This window comes from Podarcis raffonei, chromosome 2 (assembly GCF_027172205.1).
Source record: "Podarcis raffonei isolate rPodRaf1 chromosome 2, rPodRaf1.pri, whole genome shotgun sequence".
Taxonomy (NCBI): Eukaryota; Metazoa; Chordata; class Lepidosauria; order Squamata; family Lacertidae; genus Podarcis; species Podarcis raffonei.
In genome coordinates, this window is record NC_070603.1 from 75370929 (window position 1) to 75388647 (window position 17719).

Sequence of the window (17719 nt, forward strand, 5' to 3'; positions counted from 1 at the left end):
TTTCTGTCTGTTAAAAAACAGAGAATTAGAGTGGGGAAGGCAAGGAGGATGGCAAAAAAACACTTGCTTTGGAGTCGAGGGAGGGAGGATGTGGAAGAACTACCCCAAAAATGGATTCTCTCTAAATTTAGTTTCATTAAGTCGGGTCTCCCAAATTCCTCTGCATTTGTTTCCGTCTTTAAGCTTCTGTCATGGTCTAAATTTAATTCATTTAAAAAAGTATACCTGTTTTGCTCGGTGTTAGGAGTGCAAGAGAAGCACCAAATTGTATTGTGCTTTGCTGGAAACGCTGAAAAGGATTTGCTGTTCTGGGGGATGTTACTTGGATTGGTGTTCAGTCGGTGTGGACTGGAAAAAACCAATGCAGGATAATTTCTCCCTTCCCAAACTTAGAGCTCCAAATAGTGACTTATTTCTTGTCTGTGTTACTTGTTTGCCATATACCTTGCAGTATCTGTACTGACCAGGTTGAGGTCTGGGATATTAGTAGTTGGGTAGCAATCTTGCCTCTAAGTTAGAGGTGGGTGTGTGCATTTTAGGCACCAAACATGTCCCCCCCTCCCACCCATTTTTCTCTAATAATCAGAGTTTACCTAGAGCTTTGTGTGTACCTGATTTCAACGTTCTGTATGTTGGGAAAGTTCCATAAATATTGAAACCAAGTATCATTTTATATAGACTACTGGAGCTTGATGTTGCGGTGTGGAGTGAGCCTTTCTAGTCACACGCTCTCTCAGGGCACTCCACCCCACCCTCGCTGCCCCCAGTTTTCTGTCTACCCCCCCCCCCACATAGTCAGAGTCAGCATTCCAGCTGACTAAGCATGCATAATCATGTTTGGGGATTTCCCTAGCAAAGGTTTCCTCCCCCCACCAAATATTTTGTCATTCTGCAAATCTTTCCCCAAGCCCACTGATGTCTCTCTCTTGAGCAAGTGTTCTGGCGCTTGGAGAAATTGAGATCGCTCACGGTATATGCAGATAGCATCCGCAGCAAAGTGTTGCAGTGTGGAACAATCCTGGCCGTGCCATTCCCCTCCCTCTTCTCCCCTAGTTCCTTTCCCTCCTCTCCCCCATTCCATGGCCACTGAGCGTGTTTAGTTTTCATTGGGCTGTTTTTTGAGATTCACTTCCCCGCTTAAGTTTTTCACCTTTTTTTTGTACATTTGCAAACATTTGGGGTTCACCCAGACCTGATGTTAGGTCCTTTTTTGTGCATAGATGGGGTTGTTTTGGACTGACACTCAGAGAATGGATAAATCTGATCAACTCCACACAACAACAGTTTGCCATTTTAAAAAATGCATCTCACCCCAGCAGTTCCTGCCTTCCTCGATCCTTGTCTTTGTAATCAGCTTGCCCTGCCCATTACATTTCCACATATTGCAGAAGGCAATATCTTCAAGTATGTGCAGAAGACCATTCTTTCACCACCATTCAATCACAACCAGCCCCCCAACATATCAGACCCATGTACAAAAGATACAGCCTCTTTCTGTCCACCCACCTCTCATTTCCTTGTTCAGCAAGTCAGTCGAAATAATCCCAGCCCAGTTATCCCCTCTCGTTCTGCACCCTTCTCTGAATATGCATGTCAATATTTCTGCTGACAGGCGCCCAGCTCTGCCTCTGCCCATCGCCATCCCTGCACGGCTGAGTGGTTAGGACAGAGAGTCCTTCTCTGTTCAGAGCTTCTTTTTCCTGGGTCAACGTGCAGGGCCTCTGTTGTCACTGTGGCAGGAGAGATGTCAGAATTGGTTATCACCGGTGAAAGCCTAAACAGTGGCATATCTCCCTGCCTCCCTCGCATCTCCTGACAACACAGAGAGAGTACTTTGTAGACAGAATTCATCTGCAATTGCAACTGTTCGTGCTCCTGGTTGGGTGCCATAATGTGCAAACAGAAGTAAATGAATTGTCCCTGGGCAGGCAGATACATTCTCTCCGTCCCCTTGTCCTGGGACACTCCAGAGCCTCCTGCCAGCATCAGAGGGATCAACATGATCCTCAGCAATTTCCACCTCCCAAACTGTTGCCCAGCTCAAGGGGGTCGCAAGGGGAAGGGGCCTTCTATCTGTGGAGGGGACACCAACTAGATGCAACCCACAAGGAGCTGCTTGGTACAGAGTTGAGACATTGCTCCATTTTGCCTAGCAAGTCCTTGCAGCTTCTCTCCCAGCTCTTGAGCCAAGGTCTCTGCTGACCCTCCATTCGAGAGAGGAATTGAGCTTGGGAGCTTATGCGCTGTGCTGCACGACATGCTCTCTGTTTGGAAAGACATTCATGCTGGTGGCCCAACTGTAAGGATAGATATTGTGCAGAGCATCCACATTTCTGGGCTGTGGGGATCAGAAGCTCTGATTCCATCCTCCCAGTTTTCCATTTTGGAACTGATGCTACAAAGCCAAGGGACAGTTATCTTAAATCCCTCCTATCGTGCTCCATTTTGCCCCCTTTTTTTCCTAGCACTGCCAAGGACTCATCGTCAAGGTGCAGGGATTGTCCCCTCCCATCATGCACTCAGGTATCATTACCTCCTGATGCCTGTTAGTGGATGGAGATGCCTCTCATTAAGGACAATTCTTGCCTTGCTGCTTAATGAGACAACAGCTATGTAACCTTGCTCTGGAATGGATTTTCAGTCCAGGAACCAAGTCTCCTGTTATTCCTTAACTTGTTATTACAGAAGACAGCACTTCTGAGCACATACAGAACATCTCTCTCTTGCCACTGTGCCATCACAACTGGCCTCAGAGGTGCCTGGGTAGAAAGCCCAGGTCCAGGCAGGCTTGTGCCTTCTGTCTTGTTTTACAGAAGTAGCAATGTTCTTGTTCAGAGTTGCCTTGCTACGAGCCTTATTTTAGTTTTGTTTGATTTAAGCTGCTTTTTGCCTGTGTCTTGCAGGGTAAAACAGCCCAGGTAAGTGCTTCTTGTTGCTTGCTTGCTTTCTATCATTTCTCTGTCTTTCCAATTTCCTTGAGTGAAGGGCAGAGCTCTGACGACAAAAGCCCGAAATACGTATTAGTACTGGTATCTTTTCCATAGGGTTAAGTACTAGTGACGTACACAGAGAGAGAGGTTTAATTGGGCAATCTTTGTATCTCAAGGTGCTAGCATCATGTCAGGCATTTAACATGTAAGGGCCCATCCCTGTCCCCGGCTTCGCTAAGCCCTTTAAAACTTAAGATTGCCCCTTTCTCGCTCTGCCTTAGTTTTCAAGTGCCCTTGGCATGTCTAACTAGACTGGGGGCAGAATTTATTAGAGTGGACAATTAGGTAAGGAACGCTAGCAGATCCCCATTGATAAGCCTCTGCTAGCCTTGACCTGTTTGTTTACTGGAGGCAAATGGCTGGTGATAACAGTTATGGACCAGTAGGGAAAATGGCACACGTTATTGACTGCAGGTTTCATAATCAAGCAGTGGATTTTAGCTGGTGCTAGAAGGGGGGCTCTGCTTCTTTAAAGGGTGGTGGAGGAAATCAGTGTGTTGTGAGTTGTATTTCTTCCATGCTTGCCTTTCTGTGCCTAACGCATGAGTGCCTGTTTGTGCAGTGCTTCTGTGCTCTTTCACCCCAAGAGAGAGGTTGCTGAGTTCTTGGAGTGTTGCTTTTCTGTGACTTGCCTGACTTCCCAGGACGGCATTCAGGTGGCCCATTAGGCACACCTTGGCATTTCTTTCCCAACCTTCTAGTGTTCAGGTTGAATGCTCTCAAAACTAGTTTTGTTCTTTTCAAAAGCTCTCTGCTGTAGTACTCTGTCCTGTTCTTGCATCAGAGTCACATCAGTGTAGGAAAAGCAAGCTGTGTAAGTAGCCTAAAGGAAATGGGACAATTTAACAGCACTGCCCTGTGCATGTTTACTCAGAAGTAAGTCCCTTTGAGTTCACTAAAAACTTGCTCCCAGGTTTTATTCTTAATATCCCTTCATCCCTGTGCAGCAAAAAAGACAGCCTTCTTGCAAAAGGCCAAATCCTTTTGCACGCCTGTTCTTCAAATCCAAAGGACGTTAAGAGGGTTTTCCCTCCCCCCCCCCACATCACTTTTAAATATAATACTAATTTCAAGGGTTTTGAAAGCATTAGTAAATTGCAAATTAGAAGTGCCCGTGGATCATAGGAGCCAACTCCTAGTGACCAAGGTACCTTTGCACACCCCTCCAATAAAATAATTGAGGGGGCCACCCCCCAAAAGTTGATGGGCACTGCCATTCAGATGGTGGGCATGTATCGTGTTCTGTGATCAGTTATGTGGTGTGAGTACTGGAGCCTCATCTTCACGATCTGTCCTTCCAGTGAGCACTCAGGGCTGATTTCCTTAAGAATGGATGCGTTTGATCTTCTTGCAGTCCATGGGACTCTCAAGAGTCTTCTCCAGCACCATAATTCAAAAGCATCAACTCTTCGGCGATCAGCCTTCTTTATGGTCCAGCTCTCACTTCCATACATCACTACTGGGAAAACCATGGCTTTAACTATACGGACTTTTGTTGGCAAGGTGACGTCTCTACTTCCCTAGACAGCATCTTGAGAAGTAGAGACGTCACCTTGCCAACAAAGGTCCGTATAGTTAAAGCCATGGTTTTCCCAGTAGTGATGTATGGAAGTGAGAGCTGGACCATAAAGAAGGCTGATCGCCGAAGAGTTGATGCTTTTGAATTATGGTGCTGGAGAAGACTCTTGAGAGTCCCATGGACTGCAAGAAGATCAAACGCATCCATTCTTAAGGAAATCAGCCCTGAGTGCTCACTGGAAGGACAGATCGTGAAGCTGAGGCTCCAGTACTTTGGCCACCTCATGAGAAGAGAAGACTCCCTGGAGAAGACACTGATGCTGGGAAAGATGGAGGGCACAAGGAGAAGGGGGCGACAGAGGACGAGATGGTTGGATAGTGTTTTCGAGGTTACCAGCATGAGTTTGACCAAACTGCGGGAGGTAGTGGAGGACAGAGGTGCCTGGCGTGCTCTGGTCCATGGGGTCAGGAAGAGTCGGACACGACTAAACAACAACAACAAATGTGGTGTGAGGCTTAGCTCTCCCCCCCGCCCCGTCAAATATTTCATTCAAGTTGGCCTTGGATAGGATGGATTTGGTTGAAATCAGTGCTATTTTTATCAAAAAAAGAGGTTCTGGAACTCACCCTGAATGCCTCCTTCTTTCTCTTAGAATGGCAATGGCACCCACCTGAGAGGTGCTGGAACTGCATTCTGCCATGTTCACTCTGAAAAAAAGCTGTGGTTAAAATGTATCATTGAGAAAGATGTGATGTTTTCATTGGATCGTTCTCTACAATGAATTTGAAAACTCTATACGGTGTCTAAAAACCATTTTGAATGACTGCATGCGCTAGAATGTGCATGCCAGGTTGGAAAGTTTTTGAATGGGGCCACCATTGAAATGTTCTACTCTGCATAATAAATCATTTGGAAATTATGGCAATTATATCACTTTAAAACATTTGTTAATTTGGAGAGGCATAGAAATAAAAATAGGGACTTCAATGTGTGTGTCAAGGCAAGTGTGGAAGGTATTTGGAGTGTGGCACGCAGTACTGGACGGTGTCTCTGAAATGGCAGTAATTTGTGTTAGTTCAGAAATACCCAAGAATGAATGTGAAGACTTCAGTAGTATACCATGTTCTATGGAGTTAGAAAAAATGGGCTGTCAAATAATCCAAATGTTACACCGGTGCAGATTTCCTTCTGAAATCTCAGGTGTAAAGGTGCTACTGACTCTTTTGGGGAGGCAATATTTTGTGCTTTTAGCGCATACCATTAAGATTACTCTGATTGTGGATGTTTACCAAAGAGAAGTAGAGAAATGATGGATACCATAATTGGCTGAGTTCCAAGGGTAGACTTAAGGCTTGGGAATTTCCGGACTTTCAGCATTAAACCCTTCCATCTTATTCTGGTTTCTTGTAACAGAACATAAAAATGCATTTGAAGGTTCTTTAGTCCATCTGAAACCTGCATAGTTCTTTAGCTCAGATTAACGTAGGAGTGGTTTCTTAAGACAGAATTGTAGTTTCTCTTAGAACTTGTTGTTGCAATGTTTATCTTCGGAGACAGAGAGAGAACAGTTTAGCATTTCCTTTTCAGGGTCCAAGGCTGCAACCCTCTAGACACAGTTACCTGGTTGTATGTCCCACCAAAGTCAATAGGGCTTTCTTCTGAGTAGACATACATAGGATCACACTGTGAACGAGTGCCATACTAGATGTGAAATGTGTCTGGAGAAAGTAGCATTTATGGTAACAAAAGTTGCTGGCAGATTTCTTTTTAGGAGATGGAGATTGATGCGCTGACCCATAGTCCATGTCTCCGTTCAGGAAAACTGGCTGATGCTCAGGGTCATGTTACCTCGAAAAACATTGTTCTGTCAATAAATCCTGTCACTTGAACCAAGTGGGCCTCTTCGTTCCACTGCAGAGTCTGTGACTGACAGGTGGTTCTGAACCCTAGAGCACGATGGCTTCGCTTAGTCTATTTAAGTCAGTACTTTATTGTACTGTGCTAGTCCACAAGTCAGTATATCAAACTTGATCTGCTTTGGAAATTATCCAAAAAGTAGATCCCAGTGTTTTCCACTGCAGGTTAACCACATCTTATCTGTTATGGAAGATTCTAAACCAACTGCAGCCTGTGGTTTATGATCCTGACTTGTTCTGTAACTGGTAAACATAGTTTCTTGGATCAGAGGAAACATGAAACTGTGGTTAAGTAGAGACTTCCTGGTTAATTGTAGCCCATTCACAGGGACGAGCAAAGTACTGTGTGCATGGCCAAAAGGCTCATTATTTTTTAATTTGTTCTTTGTATCTTTCTTCAATGATACCTTTCTCCCAAAAGAAAACAATATTACCAAACAAAGTATAAATTACTGAAGGCCTGAAGATACCATATACATATTATAAGCAAAACCGAACATTATCATTAATTTAAGAGAGATATTCATGGAATTAGCAATTATAATATGTTCATATAGTAATCAAGTCCTTTCAATAATATTGTTATTAAGCCAAATAAGATAATCTGAATGCGGCCATTCTGTATTTTGCTTTCTTCTTCATCTTCTCTGCATATTTCTGTATGAAGGAATTGTGTGGCATTTCTTCTAGTTTTTATGAAAGTAACCCTGTGTGAATGAACTCCATTAGAAGGCCTGTGGTAAATGCATGAAACTATTTTGCTGTCTTGTGCACAATGTCAGGGTTTGCTAAAACGTTTAGATACCGCAAAGCCTTTCTTTAGCGTGGCTCAAACTCTGATCCATTTCTGTATTGGTGATCCTCCTTTCTGGAGGGCTTTAGTACAGAGCTAACCTTGTTGCCATTTTGTTTTGCATGTGCTCCAAGGATCTTCATTCCCTGGCCTCCAGCAGTGAGATGGTAGGCCCTTGTCCTCCTCAAAGTCTATTTCACTTTTTTTGGTGACAATTCCCCAATACACTGTATATAGCATTGTCCTCTACAATGAACCGTTTTCTCAAATGGTTCTTCATTTATTTGCTGTTCCTGTTTCTTCTCTTCACTTGCCCTCAGTACATACTCAGATTCCCAGGAGTCTTACACTGAGAAGATGGTAGGCTTGGTGATGTGTGTTCCTCCTCCCTCACAGTTATGTTTTCCTTGTGGAGCTCCTTCTCTTGCATGTGCCAGCTCTCACCTCAAGCTCAAAGCCTCTTTTTAAGAGGAAGAGCTACTGTCGTTCTGTAGAAGCCACTTTACCCAGCGGCCTGTAATGCAACCATTTTCAGAAATGGTAAACAATAATTGCCTCCTTCCTGCCTCAGCAGTGTGTTGAGTTAATCCATTGTAGTCCCTCATGGTGTGGTGAGAAGTTCCAGTCTCAAGTCAACCAACATCACTTCAGGCATGCCATCCCCACCCTCCCTCTCTGTGCCTCTGTTTCTCTCTCCAAATGCCTTATTGGGGTATCCTAAACATTACTGATGCAATCTTTGTGGAGCACAGAGCAATGTAAATACTGAAATATAAATATGACTCCTTAAAATTAGCCTCATTAAAATATTTTGTAAACCTTGAGTTTTCCCCAAGCCTGTTGACACTCCCCCCTTGTGCATGGATGTTGCCATGTTGGGTATATATAAAATCCACAGTCGTGGAATTAATTTATCATTTAACTAAAGAGTAATTTGGGGGGACACGGGTGGCGCTGTGGGTAAAACCTCAGTGCCTAGGGCTTGCCGATCGCATGGTCGGCGGTTCGAATCCCCGCGGCGGGGTGAGCTCCCGTCTTTCGGTCCCAGCTCCTGCCCACCTAGCAGATCGAAAGCACCCTTAAGTGCAAGTAGATAAATAGGTAGCACTTTATAGCGGGAAGGTAAACAGCGTTTCCTTGTGCTGCACTGGTGCTGGCTCACCAGAGCAGCTTCATCACGCTGGCCACGTGACCCGGAAGTGTCTCCGGACAGCGCTGGCCCCTGGCCTCTTAAGTGAGATGGACGCACAACCCTAGAGTCGGACACGACTGGCCTGTACGGGCAGGGGTATCTTTACCTTTAATTTGGGGGCTGGGGAGGTCAGGAACCAGTGGGACTCTAGGGCTTCCTTATTTTTCAGCCTACTGGCTCTCTTTTGTTGCATTACAAGAAGGTGAGGGCTAAAGAGTCTTTTTAGCCTCTGTTTTTATTACCTTACATTTAAAGTAAGTACAAACTCACTTCTGAGCTGCCAAGTATCATAGTAAGTTACCTAGTTTGTTTATTCATTTGATTGTGTTTATAGTCCATGTTAACTTCAAGCACCTCAAAAGTAGTATACGTAGTCTTCACCCCAACCCGAACTATATCAAAACTTGTAGGGTAGCGGAGGCTGAGAGATTGTGACTGGCCCCAAATCATGCCGTAACTTTATGCATGAATGGGAATTTGGACCCTGGGCTCCCAGTCCTATTTCAACACTCTATCCACCATACCACACTGGCTCTCGTTTGCTTGGGAACTTGGTTTATACAGTGAAGTGGAGGATATGTGGCTGAACCCCTGTACATTTTCTTGGCTGGTCTTTCCCTGTGAAAGTGGGACAGATTATGTTGCTAGTGCTGCCTTCTTATAATATGAATTGAGAAATTTTCTAGAAGAGGGAATGCTGACCTGAATAGCGAATGGCATTCTTATGAAAGTGCATAATGTGACGTTTAGTGTGAGCGTGTATTGGGGGAAGATGTTAATGCTGCCCTCCTGTTGCACTTGTGCACCATGCAGGTGTAGGCAAAGCCTTGCAGACACAACCTCAGTCCAACCGAAAGCATTTGGCCACATTTTTGGATGGCGTTCCCTCCCCCCCCCCCCATGTTTGACTCTTATTATACTGGTCAACAGAAAAAGTAATTGTGTACTTTCCATTGAAAAATGACCACATCCTCTTTGCACACAATACGAAACAAAAACCTACATCAACACTCGAAACCGCTTTCCCTGCCATTGTGCAATCAGTCACGTATGCTTGCTTGGCCCCACTGAGTGCATGCTCAAGACTGTGGGGCTGAAGCCATCACCTTCAAGTCCAGCTGGGTTTTGAAAAGCTGGCTGGTTCCTCTCGCCCCCCCCCTCGCCCCCAAAGTCAAGGCAGAACCCATTGCAGAAATTTCACCTCCAAAAAACGGGCATCTGTGCCTAGTGAAGCAGCTCTTCTGTATCTGAGGTGGTATACCTGTTGGCAACATCTTAGACTAGGAGTGGGGAATCTCTTTCAGCCTGAAGACTTTGCTACCTTATGGGCAACCTTGGAAGGGTGGGCACATGCCAGTGGTGGGTGAGGCCAGAGGCAAAGGTAGACTGAGCAATGGGTGTAACAGCAGGCTGGATTCCAGCCTCACAAAAGCCAGAGGTTTTAACACTATCCCACACTGTTCTCTATCTGTTTAGGGAAGCTTTTAATGTTTAATAGATTATTGTATTTTAATATTCTGTTGGAAGCCGCCCAGAGTGGCTGGGGAAACCCAGCCAGATGGGTGGGTATAAATAATAAAATTATTATTATTATTATTATTATTATTATTATTATTATTATTATTATGCAAACAAGGACACATTCCTGGCAGGCAAAGGCACTCTTGTGGTGAGGCAGAGCAGTGAGGTGGGTGGGAGGGCACAGCCGGGGAAAAGTTTCAAGGGCCTAGAGTGCCGCATTTTTAACCCATGGGGCAGATGTTTTCCACCCCCTTTTTAAGGATTGTGTTCTCCTGGAGTGCTTAGCGGCCCTTCTTGGCTATTAGCTCAGCCCACAATATGTGAAGACTTTCAGGTAACTCTTTTCTCTTGTCTCTGTCACAATGTGACTCCATTTCCCTACGTTCTGCATGACAGATGGCAGTGGGCTGTTGCTGCTGCCCATCAGTGGTTGAATACCCTCACCCTGAGGAGGTAGGCGGCGTTGCCTGCATTTTGCTTTCTGCTCTCACTGGGGGTGTGGTGGGGGATTCTTTCTCTTGATTGCCAGTTTGGTTGCATCCTTCTCTGTGTTCTCTCAAAGAAACAAGCATTCCCAACAAAGCAGAGTTCCGTCCCTGTGATGCTCACCAAGGGAGCGTGGGTCTCATTTTTCTAAATGGCCTTGAGAGAGATAAGTTCCCTAATGGGAGATGTGGATTTCTAACAGAAAGAATCTGATTCCCCGCCTTCCTTTTTGGAGTGGTTTTGGTGTATACTGGTGAGCGAGTTTTGCTGATAGAGTAATCTGGATGGTCATTAGGGATCTTCACTAATTCAGGGCCTATTCTGTGGAGTTATTCCTTGCAATGCATGTAATTGCTTAAATGCTATCGTGATAAATGTGGCACAGAGTGAGTGCTCCAGGATAATAATAAAAAATCACAGGAATTCAAGATAAATATGTTAAAGGGGGTGTTTATTTTTGAATTTGAAGGACATCAGGACAATCCTTACAATTCAGCCAAAGAATGTGGAAGCCTCTCCCAGTTTCTGTCTCGTGATGATAAACTTAGTAGGCTGCTTTGGGAACGCATAGATAATGCCTCTGTATAGTAAGGATTTGTGCAGGGTGAGATTGGGAGAGTGTTCCCTACACCGTGGGCAAGAGTTTAACTTATTTATTTACTGCATGGCATTGAATGAGACCATCCCTGTAGTCTCAAGTCCGAGCAGATTGCTATGTGATCTCCTGGCTTCCATTTTAAATCCTGATCCTCATTCGAACGCTGGGGCTGGCTGAGACAAAATGTTGGCCTTCAGAGCATTTTCAAAAGATTGGGTGCTGCAGTCCCAGTGAAAATGCCCCCCAGACATCTGCTGCTACCCTCAGGAAGAAAGCTTCTGTTGATGCTTCCCTCACAGGATGGAGTTGCAACTTCAGAAGTGGGGAGGAATCCCAATTGTGGCAGGATCTGTAATTTCTGTGTATTCTACATAGGACTGTTCAGGACATCTAAACTGCTATTCACCACCACCTCATGTGGCTGCAAGTTCCTTAAATGAAGAACTACTTTCTTATGTCTGTCCTAAACGGCGTTTTCACAAGTTTGTCTTGTAGTTTTGGGTTCTCTGCCTCCTTTGTAGTTAGTAATACAGGGGTAGCCAACATGGTGCCCTGCAGATGTTGCTAGACTCCAGCTCTCCTCAGTCCCAGCCAGCATGACCCAACTGGCTACTCCTGAAATAATACAGCATGATCTATTTTAAGTAGTATTATTTTCAGGCATTCCACATTTCCGGCTTTCTAACTGTGTCACTCATGGATTCTTCTACAGACCAGTTCCTTATTCTGATACTTAATATATTCCAAATTATATATGGGCAGAGCTGGGATTTTAATAATTTTTCATCTACCGGAAAATGACATTTCTCTCTCATGATAAAAAGCAAAGCCTCGCTTTCACTCCTTTATCAAGAATGAAAGTGAAATATTGATAGTTACTCAATGAAGCGTGTGACCTATTTCTTGCTCTTCTATAAAGCAGGAAGCAAAAAGCTAATGATTTTTCCTCTGGTGACACTGTGCAAAGCCTTATAAGGCTGTGGTCTACAGCCACTTGCAGTTATTTTGGAATGAATTTATTATTATTATTTTTAAGCTAAGAGAGGCTGCCAGGATGTGTGTGTGTTAGTACACCAAAGTCGCCAGAATTAGTCACAACATTTCCCCTTCTTAAGACTGTATTTTAATTATTTTTTTTAAAATGTGACATTTGAACTGCAACAATTAACCAATTTTATAAATCTAATGAGAAACTTCCTTTCTCTCTCCTCTGTAAATCTTGTCCCACCCCTCCACAAAAAACTACTCTGATTTAAAAACGAGATAAAACATGGGCAGGTACAAAATAATATGGTGTGTGTGGTGGAGAGGGGTTGGATACAGATCAGAACAGATGTACAATTTGGTTTTCAATGAATGCTTCTATTCAGAACATATGGAATACACTTGACAAAAAATTGGGGAGGGATTGCATGTGTTTTTCTTTTCAGCTGGGCTAATGTTAGGGGCTAGCTCAGGGAGCCTGATTTCTGGGTCTTTTGTGCTGGGCCCCATATCTTCTGCCCCTTTCCTCAACTTAAACTTTGCTTTTATTGCAAAGCACAGTGCTGGCAAGACCCCAGCCACTCACCGTCTTAATTTGCTCAGAGACCTAAATTTGTGCATATATAGAGCACATGCAAATTTATTTCATATTCCATTTCCCAGAGGGTTTTTTTAGGTACTGAGAAGCGCCCCTGCTTGCAACTGCCTACCAAACCTGGTGGTGGTGTTTTGAAAGCAAACTTTGCCAGTGCCTCAATGCAAATCCTGCCCCAGGATTCTTCTTCTGGCCTCCAGACTGATGCATCAGTCTAGGGAGCAGGGCACCAGGCTTCTCCACTGGTCCTCTCCTTGGTCCAGCATTGTGGACAGGCTCCATCCCCATGTGCCATGGCAACTGCTAGCAGCCCCTTGCCACAGGCTCTTTCCCTTCCAGGGTGCATCAGCTTCTGAGCGCCCCGAGTCCCAGCAGCATGGCTTGTGTTTTGCTGTCACCTTTGTTGCTTTCCTCCTTCCTTCATTTCACCTCTGTTCCTTTCACCCCACCCCTACCCCTGTTAAACAGGTCAAGACTGAAATCAGCGTCGAAAGCAAACACCAGACCCTCCAGGGACTGGCTTTTCCTTTGCAGCCAGAAGCTCAGCAGGCCATCCAGTTACTAAAACAGAAGAAGATCAATTACATCCAGCTGGTGAGAAGTCCGTTTTTCACTATTCGGTTTGGCCTTTTGAACGCCTCTTGGACTTCTGTGCAAGCCCTGCTTGTTCAAAGGCTCTTGGTTTCCCCCGAGCCAAATGTTGTTCTGAAGTGTGTCCTCTTGCCTTTGTTTATACAGAAGCTGGACCTGGAACGGGAGACCATAGATTTGGTCCACACCAATGCCACTGAGATAGCAGACCTGCCTAAAAGAATTCCTCAGGATTCGGCCCGTTACCACTTCTTCCTGTATAAGCACTCTCACGAGGGAGATTATCTGGAGTCAGTTGGTAAGCTCTGGCCAAATCTACAGCCTTGTCTTTGTTTTTTTTACAGACCAGAATTTTGCTTGCCCTTTGCAAACTGTATCTGTGCCTGTCCATTCATCCTTCCTTCCTTCCTTCCTTCCTTCCTTCCTTCCTTCCTTCCTTCCCTCCCTCCCTCCCTCTAGACAGGCATAGGAATTTATTTTCTGAATGTATCAAAGGGCTCTCCCCACCAGTGCAGATTCTTCTGTTCATGAATCTGGGGAACCGTGAGAATGTGCCTTTTAAGTCCTTTCTGTTGATACGTATTTGCTCATGCAATTTCTCCAGTGCCAGAAGCCTCATAAGCCATTGGTTTAGTTCAGTGATGGCCAAACTTGGCCCTCCAGCTGTTTTGGGACTACACTTCCCATCATCCTTGACCACTGGTCCTTTTAGCTAGGGATGATGAGAGTTGTAGTCACATAACAGCTGGAGGGCCAAGTTTGGCCATCACTGGTTTAGTGCAAAGAATTCCAATATAACCAATACTTTTGAAAACATAGCTTTTGAAAGCTATGTTTGATAGCTTTTGAAAACAATACAGTACATGAAAAGGAAGATACTCGCCTGCAAAACTTTTTCCTACTCTTTTGTGTTCTGCACTTCCTTCCATTATAGTTGTTGCATGCATGGTTTCGCTCCCTATAGTTTTGTGGAATTAATCATGGCCGGGCCCAGGGATGACTGATTGCCCTGTTTTCTCTTCCTTGCAGTATTTATCTACTCCATGCCTGGTTACAAATGTAGCATCAAGGAGCGCATGTTGTACTCCAGCTGCAAGAGCCGACTGCTTGACTCCGTGGAACAAGATTTCTGCCTAGAGATTGCAAAGAAGGTAAGCCTAGGCTGCTGCCACCCCTTGACCCTTAAATTTAGATTTGATGAAATCCTCCTCCTTCCATATGGACACTGGGAGCTGTGGATGGTGTGAAGGACTGGTGGGACAGTAGATGAAGATTCTTCCAGAGGAAGACACTTGGGGAAGTGTCCCGACGTTGGTCTTAAAAACCTTAAGACCAATCATTAAAAAATATTTAAATACTTTAGTAGCAGAAGATCAGCTAGAGAGGCAGTTGGGCTTTTGGATGACAAGGGTGTCAAATATGTGTTAAAGAAGGAAAAAGAGACTGCAGGGAAGCTGAATGAATCAGCTGCATCCGTCTTCCCAGCAAAAGATGTAGGTCAGATCCTGGCCAACTAAGGAAACTGTGCCTTGTCCCTAAGATCAGATTGCAGATTGGGAAATTGCTGATTTTTTAAAAAAGGATCTAAGGGATTACAAGCCAGTTAGCTTAACTTGTGTTTTGGGAAAACTGGTGGAAACCATTATTAAGGATAGAATTACCAAGCATCTGAAAGAAGAGTTCTTTGCAGTCATGGGATGAGAGGACAGGTCCTCTCTTAGATGAGTAACTGCTTAAGGAAAAGGAAGCAGAGAATAGGAATAACTGGATAGTTCTCACAGTGGGGGAGGGGATGAAGGAACTCTTGGCCAAGAGAAATTTCAAAATTGCATGGCTGACCTACGAAATGATGAAAAGCTCGTTGCTCAGATGAGGAGCTGTGATACTCAGATTCTGAGACGAAAAGTAGATCTGCTTTGGAAGCAACGTTTTAGAGTTGGTGCTGGATGGTAGAAATGATTTTGGGAAAGGAGGTGGACGAGGGAGGTAAGAGTGGCACCACGAGGAAGACAGTCCTTGTCTCATCTGAGATATAGGTGTTTTCAGAGGCCAAGGCAGAGGACTGCATCTCCTCTTTCCTCTTTGCCAGATTGAAATTGATGATGGAGCTGAGCTGACAGCAGAGTTCCTGTATGATGAGGTCCACCCCAAGCAGCATGCCTTCAAGCAGGCCTTTGCCAAACCCAAGGGGCCTGTGGGAAAGAGGGGACAGAAGCGACTTATCAAAGGACCAGGCGAGAATGGTGAAGACAGTTAAACCCTCATGGACAGGAGGACAGGTCAGGAAAGGGGCTGCGGGTGCCTACCAGCCTCCGGAATCACAGCTCCAACCAAATCCACCTCTCTGCTTCTGAGCCTGTCCACCAAACTCCAGAGCTGTTTCCTCCATCTCTTCTTTCAAAGTTGTCTCCACCTGGTTTCATTAGGGGGAGGGAGGGTAGGAACCTGGGGGCAGGGAGGAAGAGAGAGAACCTCCAAGCCATTTCTCTTCCTTTTTGCTCTGTCGTTGTGTAAATCCTGGGAGGGGGGATAACTGTTCTAGATTGAAATGACTCTTAAAACTGATGCTCCTGTTTACTGCTTCATATTGTGACCTGGTTTACTTGGAAACGGCACCACTCAAAGGATTTTCTTCACCACTTATCTGGGGTGGGGTATTCACACGCAAAGAGCAGAACTCTACCCACCCCCTCCCCCCATAAAAACACCCTCCAAATGCCTTTTCTCTCACTGTTACAAAACAGTGCATCAATAGTCTTTGGAAATTTCCATACCATTAATGTCATGCTTTATCAAGATGGCAAGTTAGCCTAGGAGTTGACGCAGTACTCACTATTTGAGGTTTAAGGAGTGTGTTCCAGGGATTAACACTGCAGCAGGATCTCCCCTCCCCCTTTTTTGTTTAAAACCATGGAGTTGCTGGGGGAGGTGCTAGAGGTTAGTGGGATTTGCTCAAACGACACAGGTGTGTTGTTTGGATGTAGAAAAGCTGTTCATCTCCAGGCAGCTGAAGGAGAGGCTGATAGTTCCTGACAGTGGCTCTCATTTCACCAGTGAAGAGGCTTGGCGTCCAGTTCCAGGCCTTACCAGGTAGCCTTGTTTGTGGCGCCACAAATCCACATACAGGTCCTGGATTTCACTGTCCACTTTTATGAGTTTTGTAAAGCTGTTTCTCCCCCAACCTCTTCTGCCTCACTTGGATGGCTCATTGCCTCACGCTGTTGCAGCTACATGAGAAGACGAGAGCAATTAGAAATCAGGAAGTGCAATCCCTGCCCAGTTCCTCTTGGTTGGCTCCTTGACATTCTTAATTTAAGGCTGCCACTTCTTCTTCTTTTCATGTCACGTCCATGTATAGCTCTGGTATGCTTTACCACACGTTGCCACACCAGCGCCTCACCTCGCAATTGGCTCCCAGCCAAATGGCCGTGTCAACTTACCAAGCTGTTGCTCTTACTTACAGGAGCTGCCTTTTCTCAAGCTAGATGGTTCCAAATGTTGCATTCAGCTGGCTGTTGGTTGTGAAGCCTTTGGGCTCCTTGGCCCAGTGATGCATTTGCTCAGATGTCGTCCTCCTCCTCCTCCCTTGATTGTGACACCTGCACTGGCACCTGTAGGTTACGATGCAAAACCACGCTGATCCTTAGCTATACAGTAATGCTTTGCCAACGTAAGGGAATATTGGCACTTCCACAGGATGCTGAATGCTGAACGGGTTGTCTTCTTCATGGAATGCACTTTCCCCATGACAGATGTTTTTCACTGTGGCAGGAATGTTCTGTGCCCCAGAGTGGTTGCTGCAGATCCATGTAAACCAGGTGGAAGGAAGGGGCAGCAGCTGGTGTGACGGTGTTAGCCATGCGCAGGGGGGCTGGAGCAGCTCATGACGGAAGGGCAGTTGCATTGCCAGGGGTGGTGGTGGTGGTGGTGGTAGAAGTCTTCTCGATCCGCTCTGAATGCAAGAGTAGAAGTAGGCCCTGACTCAGCTCAAGCCAGCAATGTGACCCAGATTGGGGACTTCTGACAACCATTGTAGTAGATGACGATGTGTTCATTCCATGGGGGTCACTGAATTTAACATGCATGATTAAACTTCTCCTTCTGACCCCTGGGGAGCTTCTTAGTGGTCTGTTTTGTATTTCATAAAAAAATAACTCCACACAAATGCTAAGCCTTTTTTCTCCTTTTTCTCTTTTTTTCTTTTCTTACATAGCCAATTGTGTGGTGTTAGCTTGATGGCTTTGAATCGTGATTTCTTCCCTGCCCCTCCCTCCACCCCCCTTTTATGAAGTCAGTGTATTCTTTTGAAGTCTACAGAAGAGACAGATAAGTTAAGCAGCAAAGAATGCTGCAACAGTTGTGAAGGCAAGAGCCTGGCTTTTCTCTAGCTCGCTCATTCCCATGGTGGAAACAGCTGGGACTTGGGCCTACGAGTCAAGAAAGGAAGGGCAGGTTTCTCCAAGTTCAAAGCACACTGCCCTAGGGCAGTTTCAAGTATCTGGCTTTTTAAAAATGATTTAAAAAATACAGAACA

General features: G+C 45.1%; 1 protein-coding gene across 7 annotated transcripts in view; it reads left to right on the forward strand.

The window, feature by feature from the left end:
* The window catches only part of TWF2 (twinfilin actin binding protein 2), a 57381-nt gene extending 41499 nt beyond the window's left edge, over positions 1-15882 (forward strand). For 2 of the 7 annotated variants that reach the window (XM_053377536.1, XM_053377532.1), the window contains 7 exons: positions 2904-2918; positions 7353-7385; positions 10328-10384; positions 13063-13188; positions 13333-13483; positions 14215-14336; positions 15275-15882. In XM_053377536.1, the coding sequence (XP_053233511.1) occupies positions 2904-2918; positions 7353-7385; positions 10328-10384; positions 13063-13188; positions 13333-13483; positions 14215-14336; positions 15275-15442 (672 nt within the window). In that variant the 3' untranslated portion in view covers positions 15443-15882. The remainder of the gene's footprint in view (positions 1-2903; positions 2919-7352; positions 7386-10327; positions 10385-13062; positions 13189-13332; positions 13484-14214; positions 14337-15274) is intronic. The other 5 variants (XM_053377534.1, XM_053377533.1, XM_053377537.1 and 2 more) reach the window with 5 other exon arrangements.
* The last annotated feature ends 1837 nt before the right edge of the window (positions 15883-17719 follow it).